This window comes from Pavona decussata, unplaced genomic scaffold, assembly GCF_977016875.1.
Source record: "Pavona decussata unplaced genomic scaffold, jaPavDecu1.1 SCAFFOLD_71, whole genome shotgun sequence".
Classification (NCBI taxonomy): Eukaryota; Metazoa; Cnidaria; class Anthozoa; order Scleractinia; family Agariciidae; genus Pavona; species Pavona decussata.
In genome coordinates this window covers 968,691-992,132 of record NW_028145490.1, presented here as the reverse complement: position 1 = coordinate 992,132, position 23,442 = coordinate 968,691, and the positions used below count along the sequence as shown (strand labels likewise).

General features: G+C 35.7%; 1 protein-coding gene across 5 annotated transcripts in view; it reads left to right on the top strand.

Annotated features, from left to right (window-relative positions):
- Positions 1-22,802, top strand: part of LOC146477210 (uncharacterized) — a 28,134-nt gene extending 5,332 nt beyond the window's left edge. For 3 of the 5 annotated variants that reach the window (XM_085113660.1, XM_085113659.1, XM_085113658.1), the window contains exons 2-11: positions 5,018-5,346; positions 6,777-7,508; positions 10,316-11,468; positions 13,016-13,183; positions 14,287-14,432; positions 15,705-15,846; positions 16,743-17,140; positions 18,265-18,493; positions 19,526-20,130; positions 21,047-22,802. In XM_085113660.1, coding sequence (XP_084969786.1) covers positions 5,134-5,346; positions 6,777-7,508; positions 10,316-11,468; positions 13,016-13,183; positions 14,287-14,432; positions 15,705-15,846; positions 16,743-17,140; positions 18,265-18,493; positions 19,526-20,130; positions 21,047-21,070 — 3,810 coding nt within the window. In that variant the 5' untranslated portion in view covers positions 5,018-5,133 and the 3' untranslated portion in view covers positions 21,071-22,802. The remainder of the gene's footprint in view (positions 1-5,017; positions 5,347-6,776; positions 7,509-10,315; positions 11,469-13,015; positions 13,184-14,286; positions 14,433-15,704; positions 15,847-16,742; positions 17,141-18,264; positions 18,494-19,525; positions 20,131-21,046) is intronic. The other 2 variants (XM_085113663.1, XM_085113662.1) reach the window with 1 other exon arrangement.
- The last annotated feature ends 640 nt before the right edge of the window (positions 22,803-23,442 follow it).

The window sequence follows — 23,442 nt, the reverse complement described above, 5'->3', positions numbered from 1 at the left end:
TTATGTTTGGCAACAGTTCACAGACGAACGTTCGAACTCTAGATTTATCATTAATGAATGGAAAATAAAATGTTTCCGTTGCGTTGGACTTGCGGTTGATTCAAAATATATTTGTTTCAAGGCGCGTTTCGCAAAGGTTTCGTGCGCATCAAAACTGGTGTTTGTGACCCTGTCGAACAACAGAAAAATAAGTAAAGTTACATGTATTCTCAAGCCACCGGTCGAGCCTTTCGTTGTATCGTCAGACACAACAATAAAATTATTGTGGTTTCGTTGCATCTATTCGGAGAGTGTCACCCACTTATTTGCATATCATTGGTTTCCTTAAACATGAAGTTACACCCTTTTTGGCCTCTTTTATTATGAATACTATTTGCAAGATCTTTTTTCTACTTTTTCTTGAATTTAGGATATACTGGCTTTTAACTATTACTGGCATAACTACATCTAGTATAAATATCACAACATACAACTTCAGCCTCCTTGTGACAATATTTTACGCTACTTTCCCCAAGAAGCTTTAAATGTGACGCGTTTTGTATTTTTAGACCGGTGGAATTTTAAAGAGACGCCTGGCGGGCTGAAATATTAAATGCTATAGAGTATGGGGTTTATTGGCAACTTCATGAAATTAAAGAATAAACTCAAAAACAGAATTATCTTCTCCTCATGGTCTGTGTTAGATTTCATTACCGTAATATGAAGTCAGTGCGTTTCATTATATAGATGGATTTTATTTTGTCCTTGATTTTCTTTTGTTGGTGTTTGATGATGATATCATTTTTTATGGTTTAACAGTTCATTTAGATTTGACAGCTTTTAAATTGCTTAAAGGAATTGAGGCGTGTATTTTGTTAGGATTAAACCAAAAAAACATAGATTTGCACTCAGTTTTAGAGTGGCTTTTAAACAAATAAAAAGTGGTAATTATTTCAAATTCCAATACATTTTAATAGGCAGATGAAATGTCTGGGGTTATAAATATTAGAGTGTAGCTCAGACTGGTAACTAGTGGAAGAAAACCTTTTCTTTTGGTTAGAAAGTGAGAAAAAATTAAGAAAACATTTTTGGATTCACATTCAAATGGTGTGCATGACTTGAATAGATTCATATAAAAGTCACTAAAAGGATTAAAGAGACTGATAATCTTTCTTTTGCAAACTTTTATTGGACATGAGAGTTAAATGTATTATTAGAAATTTGTACTTGGAAGCTACTGTTTTGTTTGTCTGCAATACGTGTAGGTGTACCCTTGCCAATATAATCAAGGAATAAATTCCAATGCTATGACAGTTCATGTCTATTTTTCTACTCTTTATTTAGTTTACATAATTGGATTTACATTGTAAGTTAAATTTAGAAAATGGTTTGTGTTGTATTATTTCATCATGGCAGCTTTAAACTGTGAAGATGTACTGTAGGAAGGTTTGAAAAGAAGATCAAATACACATCTTTTTTGATTTTCAGTTCCTTTAGTTGCTGTTTTTTTATATGCCATGATAGTTTCAATCTTTAGGTATGTAGATGGCATTTTACTATGTGGGTGGGCTATGGTTAAGTTATTTTAGAGTTTCATTGTTGATGATATTAAGCACTGTTAAAGTGCATGAACTTATGCTAGTAACAATACCATCAAATCTTTATAATATAACAGTATTATAATATTAAATATAAATTTGTTTGAAAGATTTTTAAATTTTGTTTCAGTCATTTCTTAAAATGGGGCATTATACATTCTCAGAGTGTTTAAAAATCTTTTACTTTTTAAAAAAGGTAACAGAAGTCGATGATGATGATGATGATAAAATAATTTGAGCAAAATGACACTAAATATACTGGAAATTATGTAAGTGCATGAACTTATGCTTGTAACAATACCATCAAAAAATCTTTAAAATATAATAGTATTATAATATTAATATAAATTTGTTTGAAAGATTTTTAAATTTTGTCTAGTCATTTCTTACAATGGGACATTATACATTCTCAGAGTGTTGAAAAATGTTTTACCTTTTAAAAAAAGATATAAGAAGTTGATGATGATGATGATAAAATAGTTTGAACAAAGTGACACTATATATACTGGAAATCTCATGTTTTTGCTCAGCAGCTCATGGGTCATTCATCAGACATCTGACAATTTTGGTATAAAGCTGGACATGTATTCTGAGAGAATCAAACACCACTCTCACAAGCTTTAAATTAACAAAAGATCTTGTTGATCTGTTTCAAAAGCTCTAAACTTCACCTTAAGAAACGCTTAATTCATATCCAGCATAGCCATTTAAAAGCACAGTCTAGATACCACTAAAAGGGTGGTAAACCTGTGCATCCATTGTCCTTGTTTTGCATCTAGGATAACATCTTTGAACTTTCAGTACAGACATAATTCATCAGCAAACATGACATTTGCAATAATTGGAATTATGAAGTGATTTATGATGTGTAGTATGGTATGGGGTGTGCATCATTTTTTTTTTTACGTTGAGTATTTCTGTAGCAAATCTGTTCGAAACTGCTGTGCTAGTTTCTGAACTCATCATGGGAAATTTGTTTACCCTTAATGCTCCAACAAATAAAAACTGTCAAAAAACTTGCCAAGGAAACTTGCTTGTGTGCAACCATCCTTTACATTCTTTTGCCTTAATTACATGGCTGTCTAGGTCATAAGAGTTCAAAATTCTTTTGTTTATGTTGTCAGAGTTTTGAAGTCCAATGTGTGATCCTGCTGAGAAGCTATAAATTAGGAACTTTTTTAGTGCTGTGCTAAATTGGAACAGAGGTGATTTATAGACTTTGAACTGATTTTGAGATGTCAGTCCTGTGGTTAATTGAATCAGACATAACTCAAAACCAATCATGTATACACAGGACTTGCTTTGAGGAGGTTTCATTTAAGGTGCCAATTGATTTTGTTTAATAATTGTAAAAATGGGAAGCGTTGTATGAATGGTAGTTGTCATTATTGTACATGTACACATGCAAAATAGCAAGTGTAAAACTTGTGGATTAAATTGATTTGTTGTTGCAAAGATTCAAGGAAATGTCAAAACAAGTTGCCGGTATATTTTCTCCCATATTCACGATCTTCCGATGTTCAACAAAAATTCAATTTTATTTAACTTTTTGGTTGTAATAGTTGGAAGCATTGTTTACAATAGTATTGACACACAAAAGATAAGAGGCTTTACTACATGCACATTGTGTTAAAAATAAATTTATGCACAGGGACCTGTCTATTTACATCTCATTATTATGACAAGTATTGTCTGTTGTTTCACTTTAAATACTTTATTTAAAATGTTGTAACGAATTACCTTAAAGTTTATTTTTTCCTGTAATAGACTTGTTTTATTCTTGTCAGCAATGTCTTGGAAATTACAATTGTACATACTTTAATGGCATTCAGGCTTAACTTTACATTACATGGAAATTAATCTTGGAAACTTTTAAATAATTTAAGACTATTAACAATTAAATAGTTTTTCTTAGACAATGGAATGGAAGTCATAAATAATAAATGTGTTTAACATACAGAATATCCATGATTTCTCCACCATGGAAGGTTATTTGAAATTCTGAGAGGGAGGAGGTTCTCAACACCCAAAAATTTTAAAGGAAAGTATGAAGCTAAATTGGATTTCCAGGGGGGTGAGGTCCAAAGCAAATGACCTTGCATGGGAGGGGTATGGATATTTTCTGGAATGAAACAATACATTTGCAAGCATAATGTTTCTGGAGTTTCTGTAAGATTAAGCTAATGGCAACTTGACTGCAATCGGTGTCAGAGATTTTGTTCTGACCACTACTGATTTGCAAAATGATTTGAATTTCAAATGTTATCAGACTCTTTGATTCCTCAGACTACATACTGTTCATGTAGGTATGCAAATTCATTACTTGTACTATAGTTTTGAACTATACACCACAGTTTCGTTGGGAATTATTATATTTCTGCGATTGTAGTTTCAATGTTGTGGTCTTTCAGCCTTTGCAGCACAATGTCTTTGTACATTTTCTATACATGTATGCTTTAATAAGGCATTAGTTTATTCAAATGTGTACATGAATGCACCAAAAATTCAGTGTTATTACCACTTTTTAACACACTTCTTCTCATTACATTCAGGTGTAAAGCAATGGTTGTTCATTTTAAAAAGCTGTTGATTATCCTCACCCAAACCACAGCTTTCTGTGAAGGAATTTCTGGCACATTGAAATTTTTTCTTAGTGGGATAAATTATGCTGTATAATTTTGGGTGTTATTAATGCAAAGCATTTAACATCCTTGTGAAGCATTTAAATTTTACACTCTTTTCATTTAATCAAAAGAGTGTAAAATTTAAATGCTTTACAACGATGTTAAATGCTTTGCATTAATAACACCCAAAATTATACAGTGTAATTTATTTTTTAGTTAAACATTTTTTAACTTTATATGTATTTTGTAGACTCTAGTTAAATTTCAAGAAGGGTTTAACTATTAACACAGGTGAAGACATTTCATTCAACAGCCCTTAAGAGATGCCGAATGAATATCTACATGTATATTAAATACAGCGTATTGTGTAAAAGCATCAGGGTATTGAAAGCTATTTGTACTTCTATTCTCTGAATTTTTTATTTTATACATCTATTTTCATTTTGCCACACAAAATAAGTTTCAACATGGGACATACACTGTATATTTAGGGCAAGAAGAACCTCTTCAAACTGAATTGAATTGCGAGAGTCATATTTGTAGCTGAAAAATATTTACAAATGTAGTGGAAAATAAAAAGTTAACTACATTGCATATGTAATTTAAGCAATTGCAAGCAAGAGAATTGGAAAAAATTTCCATTTATTGTTTTAATGTCACTGATAATATAATATTTGAAAAATGCCCGTGAGAAAGAAATTAATATAATATTTATTGCTACAGCTGTAAGTGCAACAAATTATAGTTATTTAATTCCATCAAATTTGTACATTTTATTTATAATTTATAAAATTAATGATATTTTTTCCTTCACAGAATTCCATACGGGCCTTTCCAAAATAAGTGCATTTCTTCACAACACACTGCCTAAAGAGCCTCTCAGCCCAGAAGCTGAGCTTCACAGAAAAGAATGTATCACGATTGTAGAAGGAATGAGTAATTCTTTAAACAATATGAAAAACAACAATCTAAAGGAAGACAAGCTTCTCAATGCAGGGCTGTCAGTGTCGAGTCAGTCTCTGAATGATACAAATGACTTTTACGACATTGCCGAAGAGGCGATCCCACGGAGTGGGTCTCTTCCAGATATACCCTCCTGCCAATTGGAGAATTCAGAAGAATGGCAAGCAACCAGAGCATTGAAGGTTTGTTTCTATCGAAAATGTTGCTAATGATTTTGCAGATACACAAGTTGGTGTAATTAGGAAGAAACAACATGATAGTGAAGGTTTGGTTACTTAAGTACCGGTAAATTTGGATACAGTGGAAGGGGCAAGTAATTCTATGGTGTACTACCCTTTACACAAAATTACTCTTGGCTGGTAAATGTTATTTTATCTTACTTTGAATATTATTGTTGTTGCTAAATAATTTTTTTAAAAAATGCATAGCTACATGTACCCCCATTTTTATTTTGGATACCAGACTAGCCCTCGCTAAGATCTGTTTTTCTCACATAAAATGTAGTAAATAAACTGTGTCAAGATATCTCTGTACTAGTAGGAGGCATTGTCCTTAAAAGACAGTGGACAGCTGGGGAAGCTTTCTCAAATGGCCCCTTTCCTAGTGAAGCCAACTTCATTTAATGACATCTTTGACCTTTGAATAGGAAAAAAAAAACAAAACAAACCAAAAAATAATAACAAAACAAAACAAAACAAAAATTAATTATCATTATATTGAAATCTTAACATGTTAATGGAATTAATTAAATTGAATTATGATTTCAATACAATAGTTACAACTGTACTGGTAAGAAAAATAACACAGCTAAAAGTTGCTAGTGTTAGTAATTATTGAAGTCAATCAATATTGCTGTGATTGATGACTTTTATAAATCACTTGTGAATTGAAGTTAAAAAGGTACATGTGTTGTGGTTCAATTTTATCCTTGGTTTAAATTTTATCTTCCTATTGTTCTTGGGTATGGTAATGTATGATAATGAGTTTGAAACAATGGAAAATAAAATTTAAACCAAGGATAAAATTGAACCACAACACATGCATGTTAAGATGCCATGTGCACCTTGAAAACTATCTGCTCTTTTATTACCTGTATGTTTGGGTTTTGTTCATGTTGCTCTAGATCTGCAGAATGAAATTAAGTTACAATAGTCACTTCTGGACAACTTTCAAAAACATTTTGACCTGGTGCTCACAGTGACAGCGACACACTACAAATTTAATTCATTTTTCATCTCTTCATGAAGCTTTCCTACAGCTATGCATAAAGTTATGTTATAAAAAAGAAAAAGTTTATTGTCTCTTCTTAAATTTTGTTCATCAATGTTTAAGAAAATCTTTAATACTATTAAAGAATCTGCAATACATCTGCTCTTGCTAAAATGTACTCTAGTTCTGACTAATTAAATTTGTATTAATTTTAAAATGTATCCAGTTAGTTACAGTCATTAAAAAATAAAATATTAAAATTCAATAATAAACATGCACTTAAGAAATATTTGTTGACTGAGACACAACTTTCCTTTGAAATCAGTCTTCAACCATAAATCAAATTTAAAATATAAATTCATTGATAATTACTCTTTTTCATTTTGACTTCTAACCTAAACAGGGCTCTTATTTCTCAAACAAACGCCATGACTTGGATGAAGAGTTAACTTTAAATGACTTGCGAGAACTTGTTATTTATCATCCAATTGAAGAGGAGGACTCGGATAGTAATGATGTTAACAGTCAAGATGATTTAACACTAAATGACTCAAATCCACTAAACAACTCTAATCGTTCTCCGCGTAATAAACGAAAGAGTCGCAAGAGAGACAGTGCAGCCCTGTTTGACATTTCTCTGGAGGATTTATGTGAACCAGACTTTGCTGGATTCCTGAAGGAAAAACATAGTGAGAAGACTTGGTGGTGTGTTCTCATTGATCAACATCTGTGTATATTTCCCTCACAAGATCCAGATGAAGTGGCATATGATGTGATCATCATGCCTTGTTGTCAGATTTCATTGGATGACCGACTTTTGCGCACACCTGTGTTTCGGTTGACTCAGTCTGGCATGGCGCCATGGGTTTTTGTCGCATCAAACAATGATGAACTCAAAGAGTGGATGAAAGTTCTTACGGTAGCTGCATCAGCTGGGAAAAATGCCTCAACACAGGCTTCCAATTCCGAAGAAAAACAATTCTCTGCGTCCCATCAAACGCCTGTAATGCAATCGATTGTGGAGGAGGAGGAAGAAGAAGACACGGTTGAAGGTGAATTACCTCCTTGCTCCTTAAAATTGGAGGATAATCCTCGCCCAGCTCAGTTTGACAACAATTCTTCTGATTTAAACGAGGTAAAAGGTCCTAAACTTATTGCAATGTTTGTAGTAAACCAGTTGAGGTTAAAATAATATTTATTATAATAAATTATTTCTGTTTCTTTTATTAATAATAATTATTGACATTTTAATCCCTTTAAATTAAATGTACAACATAAAACTGTGATTTAATTTCTTGCATATTCTTAAATCTCCTGTTTATTTACCAGTAATTGAAACAACTATTCATAACTGGAAAAATATTAGATTGGAGTAAAATCCTTGGAGCTAGAAAAATAATAAGTTCTGTATATGATAATGATAAAATGCAATAATATTGAAAAGCATATTAAGATTGTTCATTCATGCCTGTCCCCTTACAACTAAGTGATTTTTACTTTGCTGAAATTTGTTTGCTGCTGAATTTTGCTTTTTAGAAATCCTCCGACCCCTAAAATAACGCTTTCTTTAAACAATGAAACCTTCTGACCGTGTATTACTTTTTCTGGTGATTGAATTTAATTTTGTTAAATTTAAAGCAGTAAGGCTAAAACATTTTAAACATTTTCATCTTTTCAATTAAGTTCTGCAAATCCAATATATATGCAGATAAATGGTAGAGTTCAGATCAGTTAACAGAAATAATAGCAAGGCTAATATCAGGAACTTTGTGGTCTTGACTTGACAACAGTTACCAATGCAATACACAAACAAGTAAACCTAACAACCTGACGACCTTCACACTACAGCTACTTCAGTCAAGAAGATAATGGTACATTCTACATTACAATTTTAGTTAAACTTGGGTTCAATGTAAGCCATTACTGTGCAGTTCTGATTTGGTCTTATTTTATTTACCAGATAATTAAACATGTTTTTGCCTCTGTTAATTGTTTATGACCCCTGCATATTGGACTTGTGGTTTCAATGAAGTATTTGCTAATATGAGTCTCCTAATAGTCAAAACCGTTCAAACAGTACCCCTTCTCTAATTGGATCATTGCTTAGCAATTTATATGTGGTGTGCTGTTCTGAGATCAATAATATTTAACCAGGCGTAAAAACTAAAATCAAAATCTGCAGGGCACAGAAAAAGTGGAGATGTGTTCCTCAGGGATAATTTGTTTCTTTTCAATTTTTCACTAACATCAACACTCTGTATTTACTTGTCTGAATAAATGCACCATTATGAAAATTGAAATTTCTGAAGGTTTGTGGGTGTGGGGAAGGAATGTATGTTTGTTCAGACCACTCAGTTATTTGAATCCTTTAAGCCCCAAATATTGTATCAACATGTATATTCTCCCAACTGTCCTCTGGATATTTTCTATGTTACTAGTTGTGAGAATCTGTGGTGATCATTTTCTTTATTCTAGTTCATGACCTGAATGTTTAATCAAGCAGTGATATTATACATATAAGGAGAAATTGGATGTTGGTCGCCACTGGGATTCATTTGGGTTAATTCAGCCATTTGTGCAACAAGTTTTTTATTCATAAAAAATATTAATGTTTTAATTGATCAATGTGTATTCAGAGGAACTCAGTTTAGTTTGAATGCCTCATGAATTTGTTCAAAAATGTTGCATTTTTATAGCTATGACTGCATTGTCTCTGCACTGTCTAGCCAGTTGTCTGGTTTTAGTGCAGTTTCATTGTATTGGCCAGGATTAGTAGCTATTTGTGTTGATCACAAGCATCCTTATGTGTTTTGACAGTTCAAAGTAAAATAATGTTCTGATCTTTTGTGTAGTTTTCTCACTGTACCATGGCATAAGTGAAGCCAGTGTTGTAATTTATTAAAGGGTATCAGCTGAATGAAATTGGCTAGGTTAGGGTTCCAATAATAATTATTAGAGGTAGAGGTGATATTTGGAAACGTGTCTTGGTTACGAGATGTTTTGATAACTCTAATATCATTAGGCTTTCAGTTATGTATACTGAGAATTAATTTACAATACTATTGCAGTTACTGCAGTATTAAAGGAGACATGCAAATAGAAGCAATGGGTGCATACATATTGTTGTACAAAAAAGCCAGTTTCGTAGGAATTTGTAGATTTTGCCTTCGCTGCATTAGCAAGTAAGATAACTATTTATGTTATCCCCTGTTATGAGATATTGAGACTAATATCATCAGGCTTCTGATTAAACTTTGAATTTGTAATATTACTACTGTTGCTGTAGTACTAAGAAAAAGCAAACATGCATGGAAAAAAGAAGAAGGTACAATGGTGGAAAAGAGCCTGTTGTTTTGTAAGGAATTACATTTACCTTTGTTAGATCTTTAATAGCGGATTAATGATCACCAAGCTTTTCACCTGAAGTTAAAATGGAATTATCAACCAATGCAACGTTTATTTATAATCACTCATTAACTTTACCCATTTGGGTGGTTTTGCAATTGCAGAATGTTAATCTTCAGACTTTCAAATGTCATATACTATGAAGGGCTAATGTTATGAATAACAGCTTATCATCTTCTTAGATTTCACCTTTTTATTTCAAACTGTGATCGTGTTTATGTGTAGATTCTTTGTGTATCCTCTTCCCAACACATGTTAATTAAATGTTTTATGGAGTCGACACAGTACAGACTAATATAGTTCAATATTTTGTGGTGCTGCATATTACGTTACAGTTGTACATTTATTTATACACATCTTTGTTATGATGCATCTGGACAAATAATCTGTTGCAGAAGGTTGCATTTAATTTATCTTATGAAGTTTTGATTTAATTCCCCATTCAAAGTAATAATTGCTAAGTTGTTTTAAAGTAAAGTTTCCATTATATTGCCCTCCTGTAACATATCAAACTGAATTTTCTGGTTAATATTTTAGAGTGAAGACCAAGTTGCAGTAAGTTATGTCAATGCTGCACCTCAAGAAAATGGTTATGATAAAGAGTTACCTAAAATACCTGATCTTGGTGAACTACCAAAGATTCCTGATGAAGCCGATGGCAATCAGTTTGGAGAAGATGTGTATGAAGCTGTGGCCAATTTGGCAACAAAGACTGACCACACTGAAGAGGAATATCAAGATGATGGTTTTGCTACCGATGAGTTTGACTCTGGATCTTCTGATGGTGGTGATGTGCCACCAAGTCAGCAAGCTCAACCTGTGCAACAGAAAGCTAAAAAGAAGAAACAGTTCTTTCACTGGTTGATGAAAAAAGCGAAGAAGGACAAACTCTTTTCCAGTCCTAATGATGGTGTTGCCTTGGCTGGGTACGCATATAATGCAAGCGATACCTCCAAACGATGGTTCTTGATAAGAGAAGAGAAACTGCATTGTTATAAGACAATCAAAGACGATGATCCTGAAACAACAGTGGACTTGAAAGGAAGTGAAATCAAGGCTGGGGAAGAAGAGAAAACTAAGCTTGCCATTCATGTGATGAGAGATGGCATGAATCACTTTACTCTTGTGGCTAAAAGTGTAAAAGACTGGGAGCGGTGGAAAAAGGCTTTGCTAATAGAATCTGGATTCATCAAGCTTGCCGCATCACCCACAGAATCAAGTTCAGGGGTGTTTGAGCAAGAAGATGAAGATGACTATGCTATGCCTGTTATTTCTCCAGGCTCGGAGAAGACGCTTTCACCGACATTTGAGAAGCCCAATATAACAATTCAGCGAGCTAATAATCAACAAACTGTTGAGGATCCCTATGTGGAAGTTATACCAACACGTCAAGTTACTAATTTAAAATCAGTATCACCATCAGCAAGTCATCAGGACCTGGGACCTCTCCCTCCCCTCCCACCAACTTTACCGGTTCGCAACCCATCAGATGGAGTTGAGGTGGTGGAAGATAGTGACAGTGGTGATAATTCAGGGGAGTGTGAGGAGATTTATGAAGAGGTGGCCTCTTCAGTGCCTCATGCTGACAAAGTGATCAGATGGGATGGAGTGAATACCGCTGGCCCTGGCAGCCCCACCAGCCCAACTGCAGGTGCCATCCAAAGCAAGTCTACTGAGAAATTGAATAAAGGTTAGTGCTATTGAGATGTACAGTGTATAAGATTAAGTGATTATGTTGTGAATAAGTTAAATAATATTTAAAAAATAATAATGAAATAATAATATGTGAAGGGTTTTATGCCAAACTATTGTAAGTGACTATTTTGGTTGTATTTTTAAATGTCATCCAAATGAGCTGAATTTTTGCATGTGGTCTTTGATTTAATAGAAGAACATTGCCCTGAATTTTTTTTTCGCAAATTTCTGTTTCATTTTGAAGAAAAACCTTAAGCATTAATTAATTTGTGTCGCACATGATTCCACGATGAGATGATGAGAACCGGCTCTCCAGATCGAATTGGAATTTGGAAAAGTTGGTTTTTGAAAAAGTTATAAAGTACCCCGGTTCCTTTTCATTTTACCTGGGTTTTATTTAGTCATTTTCATTCATTATTACCTAGTAGATTGGAAAAATTCACAGAAATTAATCCATTGAACTAAAATGTAGAAGTACATGTTTTAATGAGTGTACTGATGCTTGCAGGGAAGTTATACAGATGTAGGGTAGTACTTCATGTACATGTAGGTGTTGTAGGTTGAAATGAGTCCATGCCGGTTAAAATGATTTCAACCTCGCTGGTGAAAATAACAATAATATTTGTAATTTGCTTTTTGGCTTTGTACATGTAGGATTGTGGTTTTGGTGATAAAACTTTAGTTTCATTCTGGACTTTTGCCCTTTTCTCTGTTTATGTATGAAAACTTAATGGGTAAATTTTGCATGACTTTCAAGAATAAAATATTGGAACCCTTGTGAAAATCAAATTTATTGGAGTATTCTTTAAGAATTTTGTTTATCAAAAAACTCAAATGCAGTAAATATACATGTATGGCACAACAAGACTTGCCTCTCGATCCAGTCTATTGCTGTGGTAACAGACAGTAACCCAGACTGGAGTTAACTTTTAAGTTCAGGCATAACAAAAAATAATATTGTGTTCAAAACTAGACAAAGCCTGGACTTAATGTAAGCTTCCTGTCATTGGAGTCGATATTTCTCTGCGTAGGCATATTTCCCATATACAGTCAACTCCCTTTATTGTGGATGCCCTCGAGACCACGAGTTAGTATCCTTAATAGTGGAGTCCATAATAGCGGGATTTTGTTTCAGTCAAACATCTGTAATTTATTTTGCAGGGGATTTAGCTGCTGTATAAATTATCGGGGTGTCCGTAATAGTGAGGTGTTTCCACAAGGCGAGAGTTGACTGTAATTCTAAAAGTGAAGTTTCAGTGAATTGTGCAGTTCCAGAAAAAAATCCATACCCACCTCATGGAAGGTCATTGGAAATTCCAGGGGGAGGGGGGTCCTAAAAGTCAAACTCTTAACAAGAGCAAAGTATGAAGCTAAACTGGAATTTCCTAGGGGGAGGGAGGGTGCAAAACAAAAAACCTTTTGCGGGAGGAGTATGGACATTTTCTGGAACTGCACATTATATTCAACAAGTGAGTACCCATAAGATTTCTGGGTGCCCTTCTTGCTTAAACCTTGGCTGGTGAATGATTGTTCTCTGCATAGGACCAATGCCTGCTGGGTTATCAGATGGCAGCATAGAGGACAGTGCTATCACAGCATCATCCTCCCTGGACAATGCCTCAAAACCACATACTGGAAGGCTTAACTCATCAGCTGGTGCATGGTGTCCAAATGTCAGTGACAAACAGCAGTATCTTCAGATTGACTTAGGTTTGTTAGAGTCTGCAATTCAGATCAGTCATTGCATTGTACATATATTTCACACTACAGAAACAATGACTGCATGGACTTCCAGCGCAATTTGGTAGGAAAATTGGTTCACTAACTAGGGTGGGCTTGTTTCCCCACTTAAATATTTAAATCCTCAAAAAATTGCTTTTGAGTTTAAAATGAGGTGGGTGGTCTGAAGTGAGAGATTGATAAATACAACCAAGAAATTGCAAAACATTGTAAGACTTCAAATTTTGCTAGCTTTACACATGTAATTGACCGAAAAGACAATTTTTCTATACCTACCAACTCATACAAACATTATGTGTGAGTCGCACGCTTGTGGATCAAAATCATCAATTTTGATCTCGTGCATACAATTCTCAACCTGGACTGCTAGTAGTTCCTTAACTGGATGGCATGTAAATTGTGTTCCTTTTTTCACAAACAGTAATCCCATAAACAATGCTGTGAGGCAAATTGACCATGGAAAAGTAGACAGGTGTATGGACATACAGCTGTAGTGATTGTAAATGAGTTTCGCAGTGTGGGAAAAAGGGGAAAAAGCTGCTGATGTGTTTTAGAATTGAACAGGGTTCACTGCTCATGGAAAGATTGTGGAAAGTGGATAGACATGGAATTTGAAATTTGCATTCCAGGCCTGGAAAAGTTACTGTAGGAAATTAGAAAACTTTGTTTGGATCATGGAAAGGTCACAGAAATTCAGATTTTCCCAAAATTGTTTTTAGCTGATGGTTGAAAAGTGAAGAAATTTAGGAAACTTTGTGTCAAGCATCAAAACATTCAGGCAGTGGGGCATTTCACTCATTGCTTTTCACATCATTTTGAGGTCATGGAATGACCTAGTAGACTTACATGTAAGTGACAGGACCTGCAGAGGGCTAACATTGCATAAAACTCATCACAAAGGTTTCTTCAATGGGACAAAAACAGCAACGGCCAACAACCAACAAAATTAATTTAATTGTTGATGCCAATATATATAAACACAACCAAAGTATGATGGAAGATACATGTAGTATTTCGCCTGTGTTAATATGGTTTTCTTGTATAATAACAGTACTATTGTGTGTTATTACCAGGTGAAATAATGAAGGTTTGTGGTGTGGCCTCACAAGGCAGGCCAGGATTCATTGATCAGGGAGGCTGGTTTGTGAAGACATACACCATAGCTTACAGCAAGGATGGAGAAAACTGGACAAATTATAAGGAATTTGGAATAGCAAAGGTAAAGCGTTTTCTTGGTCTTAATGTTTATCCCTCGACTCCTAATATGAAAGAACAAATTCTCCTATCTTGTCCCTATACTTTTCTTATAAAAGTACTGGGGAGAGGTTATTAAAAAAGCAAGAAAATTCACCTTGGGTGACCATTTTCTTACAATTCTCATTGACCTCAGGGGTTGAATAAGTATTAATTTTTTTACAAGGAGAAATTTGATACTGATCACTGTTAGGGATTAAAGGGTAAATTATCCAGTTTTGTAAAGTATACAGGTACCACCCAGATCATCTAGGGCAATGAGGGCCTTAGAAGGACATTGATTAGTTGAATACATAGTTACAAGTTGCAGAAAATTTTAGCGAACTGATTCTTATCCCCTGAATTTCTGAGTTGTTGTTGGCTTTTTGTAAACCCTTACTGGCCTTACATGTGTCTCTCACTCTTAACAAACAATTTTTGTTCCTGCACCCTCCAGAAACAAAAGGAATTGATTTTCCATCTGACAAAAAATTAAGATGTTATTTTAGAAAAGAAAACCTTAGGTTTTCATCACAATCGTCTCCTAATGTCTTAGTTGGCTTTTGGAATAGGGCGCTCCTGGATATTAACATTTTGGTAACTGAAGTCATACACCTTAATTTAGGAACAAGTTAGTTAAATGAAGACTCTGGGCTTACTCTTGCAGATAGTGTAAATTATTCTCGTCTTTTCTTTTTGGAGGTTACAGGGACAAGAACTGTTGTTAATAGTGAGAGACACGGGAGAGGCCTGTAAGGTTAAAAGCCAGAAATTCAGGGAATAACAAGCTTTTCCTCAACAATAATTATTTGAAAGATTTGATGGCAGACCATGCCCAATGCCTGTGCACCTGTAGATGAATATGAATATATGAAAATTAATTTACATTTGAACTGTGGGTGAAAGATGAAATAGAAGAAAGACCCTCGCAGTAATTTTTGCAACTTAAGCAGTTGCGAAAAGAAAGCCTGGAAAAAATTCAGGCTTGAACGGTCATTGGTTCGTATCGCGTTCAAGCCTGAATTTTTTTCAGGCCTTCTTTTCGCAACTGCTTAAGTTGCGTAAATTACTGCGAGGGTCTTTCTTTTATCTAAATTCTTATAGATCATACTACAGTACAATACCTTTTTTTTTGTGATTGGCAATGTGGATATTGTTTTGGGTTTACGGTGGTAAGTGTGAATATTGCGTTACTGTTAAATTATAGTAATGTTCTCATTTTACAGTTTACTTCAACAGTAATGCTTTTTGTAAACAGGTTTTCCAGGGTAATCAAGACCCAGACACAGTGGTCACAAACATGCTCAAAAAGGCTGTGAACGCTCATTATGTGAGAATTAAACCACAGTCATGGCACAACCATATTGCATTGAGAGTAGAAGTTTACAAAGGAGAAGCCAGTAAGTGACTCTACCATGTCCAAACACAACTTTATTCTATTACATGTCAGTAATTCTTCCACTTTTAAGATTCAAGAAAAACAATTCAATCCAAAATGTCATCAAGAATGTAATTGAAATCAGTCAGATCATTTAAACATACCGTTGAAAAGTTTTAATTTTAATGGTTACACCCCAGTATAAAATCCGTGTGCTAAGAAGTTACATTCCCATAACATACAGCATACACCAGTTCTAATTTAGCTGTGGGGAGATTCCACTGAAGTACCCTTCTCTCTATTGGCCTTCTTTGCAGCACCAGTAGTACAGTACCTTTGGTTCTAATGGGAGGCGGCATAGCCAAGTGGTTAGGCCGCTGGACTTGTAATCTGGAGGCCTCGGGTTCAAGTCCCGCTATGACCGCTTGGATTTGTTTCACGGCAGCCCTGTTTTCAAATCCAAGGCCATGCTTTGTAAATTTCCAACTGGTTTGCCTCCCACCAGTTGGGAGTTTTAACATATGTTATGTTCAGTTTGTATATTAATTTTATTTCGCTGATTTATAGTGTCCCCAATTAGCACGGCTACAGTGCTAAATACTTCGACATTTGAGTAAATTCACTTATTTTTATTTTATTTATTTTACGTACGGCCGTTTTGCTGCTGGGTTTTATTTAGTAATTTCTTACCTTACATATTTCTTACAATTCGATATAAGTGGAATCTTATTTACTTCTGAGAATTGAACTTCCCTTGCGTTGAATACAAAAGGCATGAAAGCTATCTTTATTTGAATCACTGCAGCAGACTTTTGTGGCCCACTTGTTAATGGTAGAGAGCATTTCATTATAATAATTATATTCTATTATTAAGAACTGAATTAACACAGGCAGTGGTTTTCTACTTCTGCTCTGCAGGTTCTAAGTTGACAGCTGGAATCCACAAAATTGCTGACACCCTAACTAAGACAGCAAAAAAGAAAACGTTTGACAAGCAAGACACTCCAGAAAGCATTAATGAGACAGAGGGCACATCAGCGAAGCCTCCCCTGGAGAGGAAGGTTTCATTTGATGATAAAGTCAGTTATATCGATCGGCAGTCCTCTACGGAAAATCTTTTAGATAGAGATGAAGAAGGCAAAAAAGGCGATCCAGTAGTTGGTGTCCAGAATGGTGGAGCCACAACTGATGAAGGGCAACAGGCTGATGATTACCTTGAGGTGGTCCGAGAACCAACCACCGAGGAAAAAGAGGTTGAATTGAAAGTACAGCAGAAAATAGAGGCGCTCAAAAGGGGAGAGGAAGGCTCGCAACCGGTCAGTATTTTGTTATGTTCTTGCATATACTTTGAATGTCGTGGGTTTTTTTCCTTTGTTCCAGATGACATTGATTTATGATAATAAATATGAGGAAAATGAAAGTAAACGTCAAACTAAAAAAGTTGAGCCACATCAGATACACGTGCAGTGTTTCTACCGGGGATTTGATCATGCCATTGCAGTTGTTTTTCGAAATCTTCCCCGATAGCAAGGACTAAACGTAAAAGATCTAACAAATGGAATTTTCACTCAGTAGTAAAGTGTAAGCTACAAGCCAAGTGGGCTTCTGTTGTTAGGAGAATTGACTGCAGTGTAATTATTGGATAACTCTTATTCTACATATATTTGGTTTTATCCAGTGAGTTGATAAGGTAATTTGACCGCCGTAAAAAGATTCGAACGCTAGCTCTTCGTCAGAGCGTGGATTCGCTCTGACGAAGAGCTAGCGCTCGAATCTCTTTACGGTGACCAAATGTCTTTACCAACTCAGTGGATAAAACCGAATATTCGTTTTCACTCTCCGGTCTCCCACCGACGCAGCACCACAGTTTCTTTAGAAGCAGACACCCTTACACATAGTTGTATTCGCGACACAAAAAAGTACACTCTGGTGTATTTTTGGTTTGATCAAGCACTCTTCCAGCTTTTACAACTGTGATTTGTTCTGTAGCTTCACTCTAATTTCACGAAATACAACGATTTGAAGCCAATTAATAGCGATTTTTTAACGCTTATAAGAATTCGTCTCAGTGAAACATTTCCTGAAGAGGGGCAGGTGCTAATTAACTTATCGCGTGCTAAGGCAGATAAGAGATGGTACGAGGTGTTAATTAGTACATCATCAGCTTTTTCTAAGATAAGGTTTTGTTGTATTTTTTCTCAATTCTTCTTGAATTAGTTGCACTGAATAGGTGCTACAATAAATTGAATCCTGCTGTAAGATTCACGAACACTGCATGAAAATACCATGTCTACATATATATCTGTAAATTATAACTGCCGCTATATTATTGTAAGTGAGTCACCCGGACTTTGGTCCAAATAATTATTGGCCAAATGATGTTAAGAATGTAATTTATCTTGAATATTTACGTCACTCTTTTTCTTCCATGGCTTTGCAGGTCGGAAGACACGAGGTTTCACGAGGGATTTTGGCCAAGAAGAATCTGTATGAAGGCAACCAACAGAGTGAGGTGACACCTGAGAAGAAAAACGGAGCTCCGAAGACGAAAAAAGAAAATGGAGTGATAAGTAAGAAGCAAGTGGTTTTGGAGAAGAAAGGTGCCAAGGCAGAAAAAACTGAAAGCAAAGGCCACATGCCACGCACCAGAATGGATTCCGACTCATATGGTAAACGCTTTAAATAGTTACACAAGTTACCAATCACGACTGAGTTTTAGTGCAAGTCTGACTGTTTTGGATGTGCTACTGCATGCCAATTCAGTCCTCGAATCAATTCGTGGGTCCTTGTTTCCGGCTTTGTAATGGCGGGTTGTTGTCGTCACCGGCATTACTGGCGCCGTCTCGATGAGTGTGCCCAGGATTGGGATGGACATCACCTCATGATAATATGTAGAGTTCCATTTGGCAGCTAGCATCGTGATTGGAGTACTATTTGATCATTCGTTTGAGAAATCGCTTGTGATGGATTCTTCGAGGAGTAAAGTCGCAGCGCTGCGTAACCAAAACGTTTTTAGTGCTGACCTCGAATAGTAAATGACGGTTGAGGCAGCCTGTGTTGTGGATTGATATCTCCTTTCGCTTACGTTTTAGGTGCTGGCTTTGAGTAGACACAGTGAGAATTATTAATCCTAAAAAGAACAAACTGTATGGCCGCTTCGGTTGACACGTGCTCTGCGCCATCTTTGTGTCCCGTATTGATAATCAGCTTGTATCTGTGGTTTAAGGACCTTGGGCGCCTAAGGGCACTGCTGTTTGTCCTGTGTTTGATTTGGTTTAGTTCAATATCAATATACATTACAGTTTATTAATTTTTGGACTTTGTTTCATCGATTTTGGCAAACGTTGGTGCGAGACCGAAATTCTGGCAACTTGAACAGCTTAGCATCAAACGACTCAACTGTGATGAAGCCATTGAATTCCTTCGGCTTTGCCAGAACTTCGGTCTCACACCAACGTTTGCACAAATCAATAAAACAAAGTCCAAAAAGTGGATTCAGTCCTCGAATCAATTCGCTGAAAGTTTATTTAATTACTCCCAAAAGTAACTAATACATGTAGAACTATTTTACAAGAAATCGATAATAACTTAAATAAAAGTTACAACAATGCATACAATAAAATGAATCAAAAATGAAACTGAACATTCATCTATAACTAGTAACTTGTAGCTTAAAAGGAGTTTTGTGTGTTCTGTTCCAGATCCCGATAAAGAACGACAAGAGTTGGAACAAACAGAGAAGGCTTTCCAGGAGTATGCCAAGCAACTGAAAAAGGATGGAACCACAAAAGAGAAGAGACCTTCCTTAGTTGCTTTAAGCAGGCTGAACTTCGAAGAACCGGGGACTGTTTCGAAAACGAATGAGAATGGAAATTATCTGGCAAAAAGCGAGAGCTTGCAGAAAGAAAAGGAAGAGCTCTTGAAGAAGCAGGACAACTTGAAAAAGAGGATTTCAGTTGCCAAGGATAGAAAGATCTTCTTTTCGTTGTCGACCAGTCGGTCTAAAGCTACTGCAGATGCTGATGCAGAGTTCCATGAATCCCAATGCGAGTTGGCAAAGACGAAGAAAAGACTATTGGAAATTGAGAACGAAACAAAAAATCTGAAGGTGATGGAGTTAAGGTATCAAAAAACACCCGATAAGAACCCAGTGCAAAGTGCGGCCAAAAAGACTCTTGTTCGAAAGAATAGCAGGGAGTGTAAGCTGGGATCAGCAGAGTTACAGGTACTTAAAGTTGATTCCTCGTCAGCTTCCAATCCTGAAAAAGATCTGGCCCAGAAAGGAAACGTTTTGTCACAGATCAAGGTAAGAAACGAAATTAATTTTAACCCTCCATAGATTTAAAGTATTTTCCTTTTTCATATGTATGATTTAAGACGTTGGGAATAACTTTTCTTGTTTAGGAGAATGTGTGTCCCTCCCACATATTACAAAATTTTCCGGACATCCATCATTTTGGATTTGTATCCAAGACATCATCCATTGGCATGCACTGATACATGCATATTAAGAGTTGTTTGCAATAGACCCTTATCATTCGGCGGCCATGTTGAGTCTCGGGGGAATAAAAAGCTTCGTTTTCGCAAGGCAAGCCTCGGCCAGACGCGAATTCAGTGCGAGGCTAGCCGTGCAAAAACAAAGCTTTATTCCCCCGAGACTCAACATGGCCGCCGAGTGATAAGGGTCTATGAGCCACAAGGGTTATCGGCGTAAACTGTAAAGTGTTACCCTCTTTAAATAAAGTCTCTTACTTACTTTCTATCACTGATCCATGAGTTACGGTCATACTAAGGGAACCAAATCAGCAAAACGTAAGGAAGAGAACTGGGAACTGATTGCTCTTTTCCCTGAGCTTGGCATCGGTTAATCGTTTTCCCGTGCTTGGCATCGGTTGTTTGTTTTTCCCGCGCTTTGCACCAGTTAGTTACTTGTTTTCCCGTGCTTTACACCAGTTAGTTACTTGTTTTCCCGCGCTTTGCACCAGTTAGTTACTTGTTTTTCCCGCGCTTTGCACCGGTCAGTTTCTTACTTTCCCGCGCATAGCTCCGGCTGTATTTCCCCCCTTCTTGTTCTGATCAGTTCGTTTCTTTTGTTGTGATTGGCCCCAGTGATTTCTTTGCGTTTGACCTGCACGAGAAAAATTAATGTAGGAAAGTAATTTGCGTACTGCCGTTCATGTACTTACGAGATTTGTGAACGTTTTTTTCTTATTTTTTTCCAGGCCTTTGAACAGTTGAAGAAGTGAAAAGTCGTTGCCAGAAGGGTCTACAACAGATGCAGGAGTGGTAGATTTACTTTCATAATATATTAAAATCAATGTAGATAGAACGTTTCACATAAGGTAAACGCTTCATTTTCACTGCTCCCTTCCAAATAGTATCCCACGACGTCTCAAGGTATTTTCTATTGAGGATTTGTTCACTTCTCTCTTCAAATACATGTATACTAAACACTGAGAGTTTATCCAAACTGGCCTGCATTGTTTTTCATCACAGAAAACAATGTTTGCTAAACAGAAGTAGTAGAGGCCAGCTCACAGCGACTCTTCATACGGAGCTTATTTCAGCTCATTGTCAAAATTCCTGGGAAGGGAGGATTAAGGTATATAACACAAACTTCTTTCTAAGTAAGCTCTTAATTTTGAGTGATCCATAATAACAATAATTAAAATAATACACTACAGTCGTCGAGTTAAGCATATTTTTAATCCTTTGGAATGTAACGTTAGTGGTTTCTTGGCAAAAGTTAGCCAACAGTTGTAGTCATATCAACCATATCTGAATAAGGTCTTTAAAATGAAATTGGTTGGTCAAAAATCAGGCAGCACATTATTGTGTTTTACAGAAATCAACGTCTGCGACGTGAACTTTTGGCAGTCAAAATGACTTGTGTTTTTCTTGTTTAACATGTTATACATGGGTGTTTGACTTCTGCTGTTTTTGTTTTATACGTTTCTAAGTAGCATATACATTAAGCACCGTTCATTTCTGTAGGGGAGGGTGGCTGCGCTGCTACAACCCCCACTTACCCCCACCCTCCCCTCCCTCGGATGACTCTCCACCCCTTCCGAAAATAGAATGTAGTTCTTTACTACATGGCGTTTACAGTTTCTTTTAAATCAAGTTCATGTGCATCAATGGGATTCAATTTTGGCCCACCCGCTGCCTTTAAAGAAGAAAGAAATGAAAGGAGAAAAGAACTAAAACGTAAGGCAATTCACATAAATTAACAAATTTCAATTACGTTCAGTAATTGTGTTGTGTCATTAAGACACCAGTACAGTAACTACAGCTTATTAAATCCAAACAGTAGAAGGACGCTGTAGGACGCTATGCATAAATTTACACTAAAATATAAAAATAAAATAAAAATTCCCTTTTTAACGTTACTGTTTTGTATATGCACACGAGTGAAACTTTCTAGTTGTTTTTATTGCCACAAGAAAATCATCTTAAGTTTGCTGTTAACTTGTTGTTCAAACTGTCTATCTCACTGTTTTTTAATTGTTTTTTTTATTCGCTATCCCAATTATTGATATACGATAGCTCTTATGTATAAAGCTTGATTTTTTCGTTCTTTTTTGTCATCCCACAACTGAAGTAAGTATACGAAATCTGGATAATTTTAGCCGTTTTAAGTTTTTATTTAAGGAAGCACAAGTTGTATATCCAACAACTTAGGCACAAAAAAATATATATCATTTGCGTTTGCTCATGGTAATCGTTGCGTACTAGACTATGTAAGGACAAAGTTATATAAAGACGCTTTACTTAGCATAAGTAACACGCATTTTCACGAGTAATGTACATTATTTTGTGTTCAATACCGCCATATATCATAGAGTCTTAGATTAAAACTCTTGATATATTTGGCTCATTAGATGGCTTAAGGAATTATCAACAAAGCTTTTTTCCTTAAGGCCCGAAATAGTATTCTGTTTGTGTTTTAGTTGCAATAAACTTGACTAAAACAATGTATTTTACCTGTCATTTTTCCTTTTCTTTTGGTGGTCAATTGTTTTGCTCAGGTCCTAAATACAAACCTGCTGTTTTTCGTGTAAGTCGAATATGGCTACGACAATTGCATACCACGCGAACAATTTGAGTTTTCGACGAAACATGCTTAAAAGCTAGTAACAATCAAAGACATCATGAAAAACACGTTCAAAATTAAATCTGTATTAATTTCGAAATTCAATGCGACAATTGTAAGCAAAGAGCTGTTTAGCTGTTTTCCATCAAGTATCGAAAATTACTAATTTACTATTTTCCTCTACCCTTCTCGCATGTGTTTTCCCGCGCCTAGCATTAGCGTGTATTTGCTCCGCATTTGATTGGTTTCGTTGTGTTCTGTCTCAACTGTGATTGGCCATAGAAGAGGGGTTTTCAATCGAGTGTTGAAAGGAATTTCGTATTGGTTATGGTTTTACTTTACTACTTTATGTGATTGGTTAAAAAGCCAGTTAAAAATAGAGGCAAACCAGTCGAGACTCGGTCGCACGCGTTTTCCCGCCCTTGACACCATTTATTTACAAATGCTTCGAACTCTGATTGGTTCATTGTGTTGCTTGCGCATGTCGTGATTGGCCAAAGTAATTACCTTAGCTTTGATTATGAA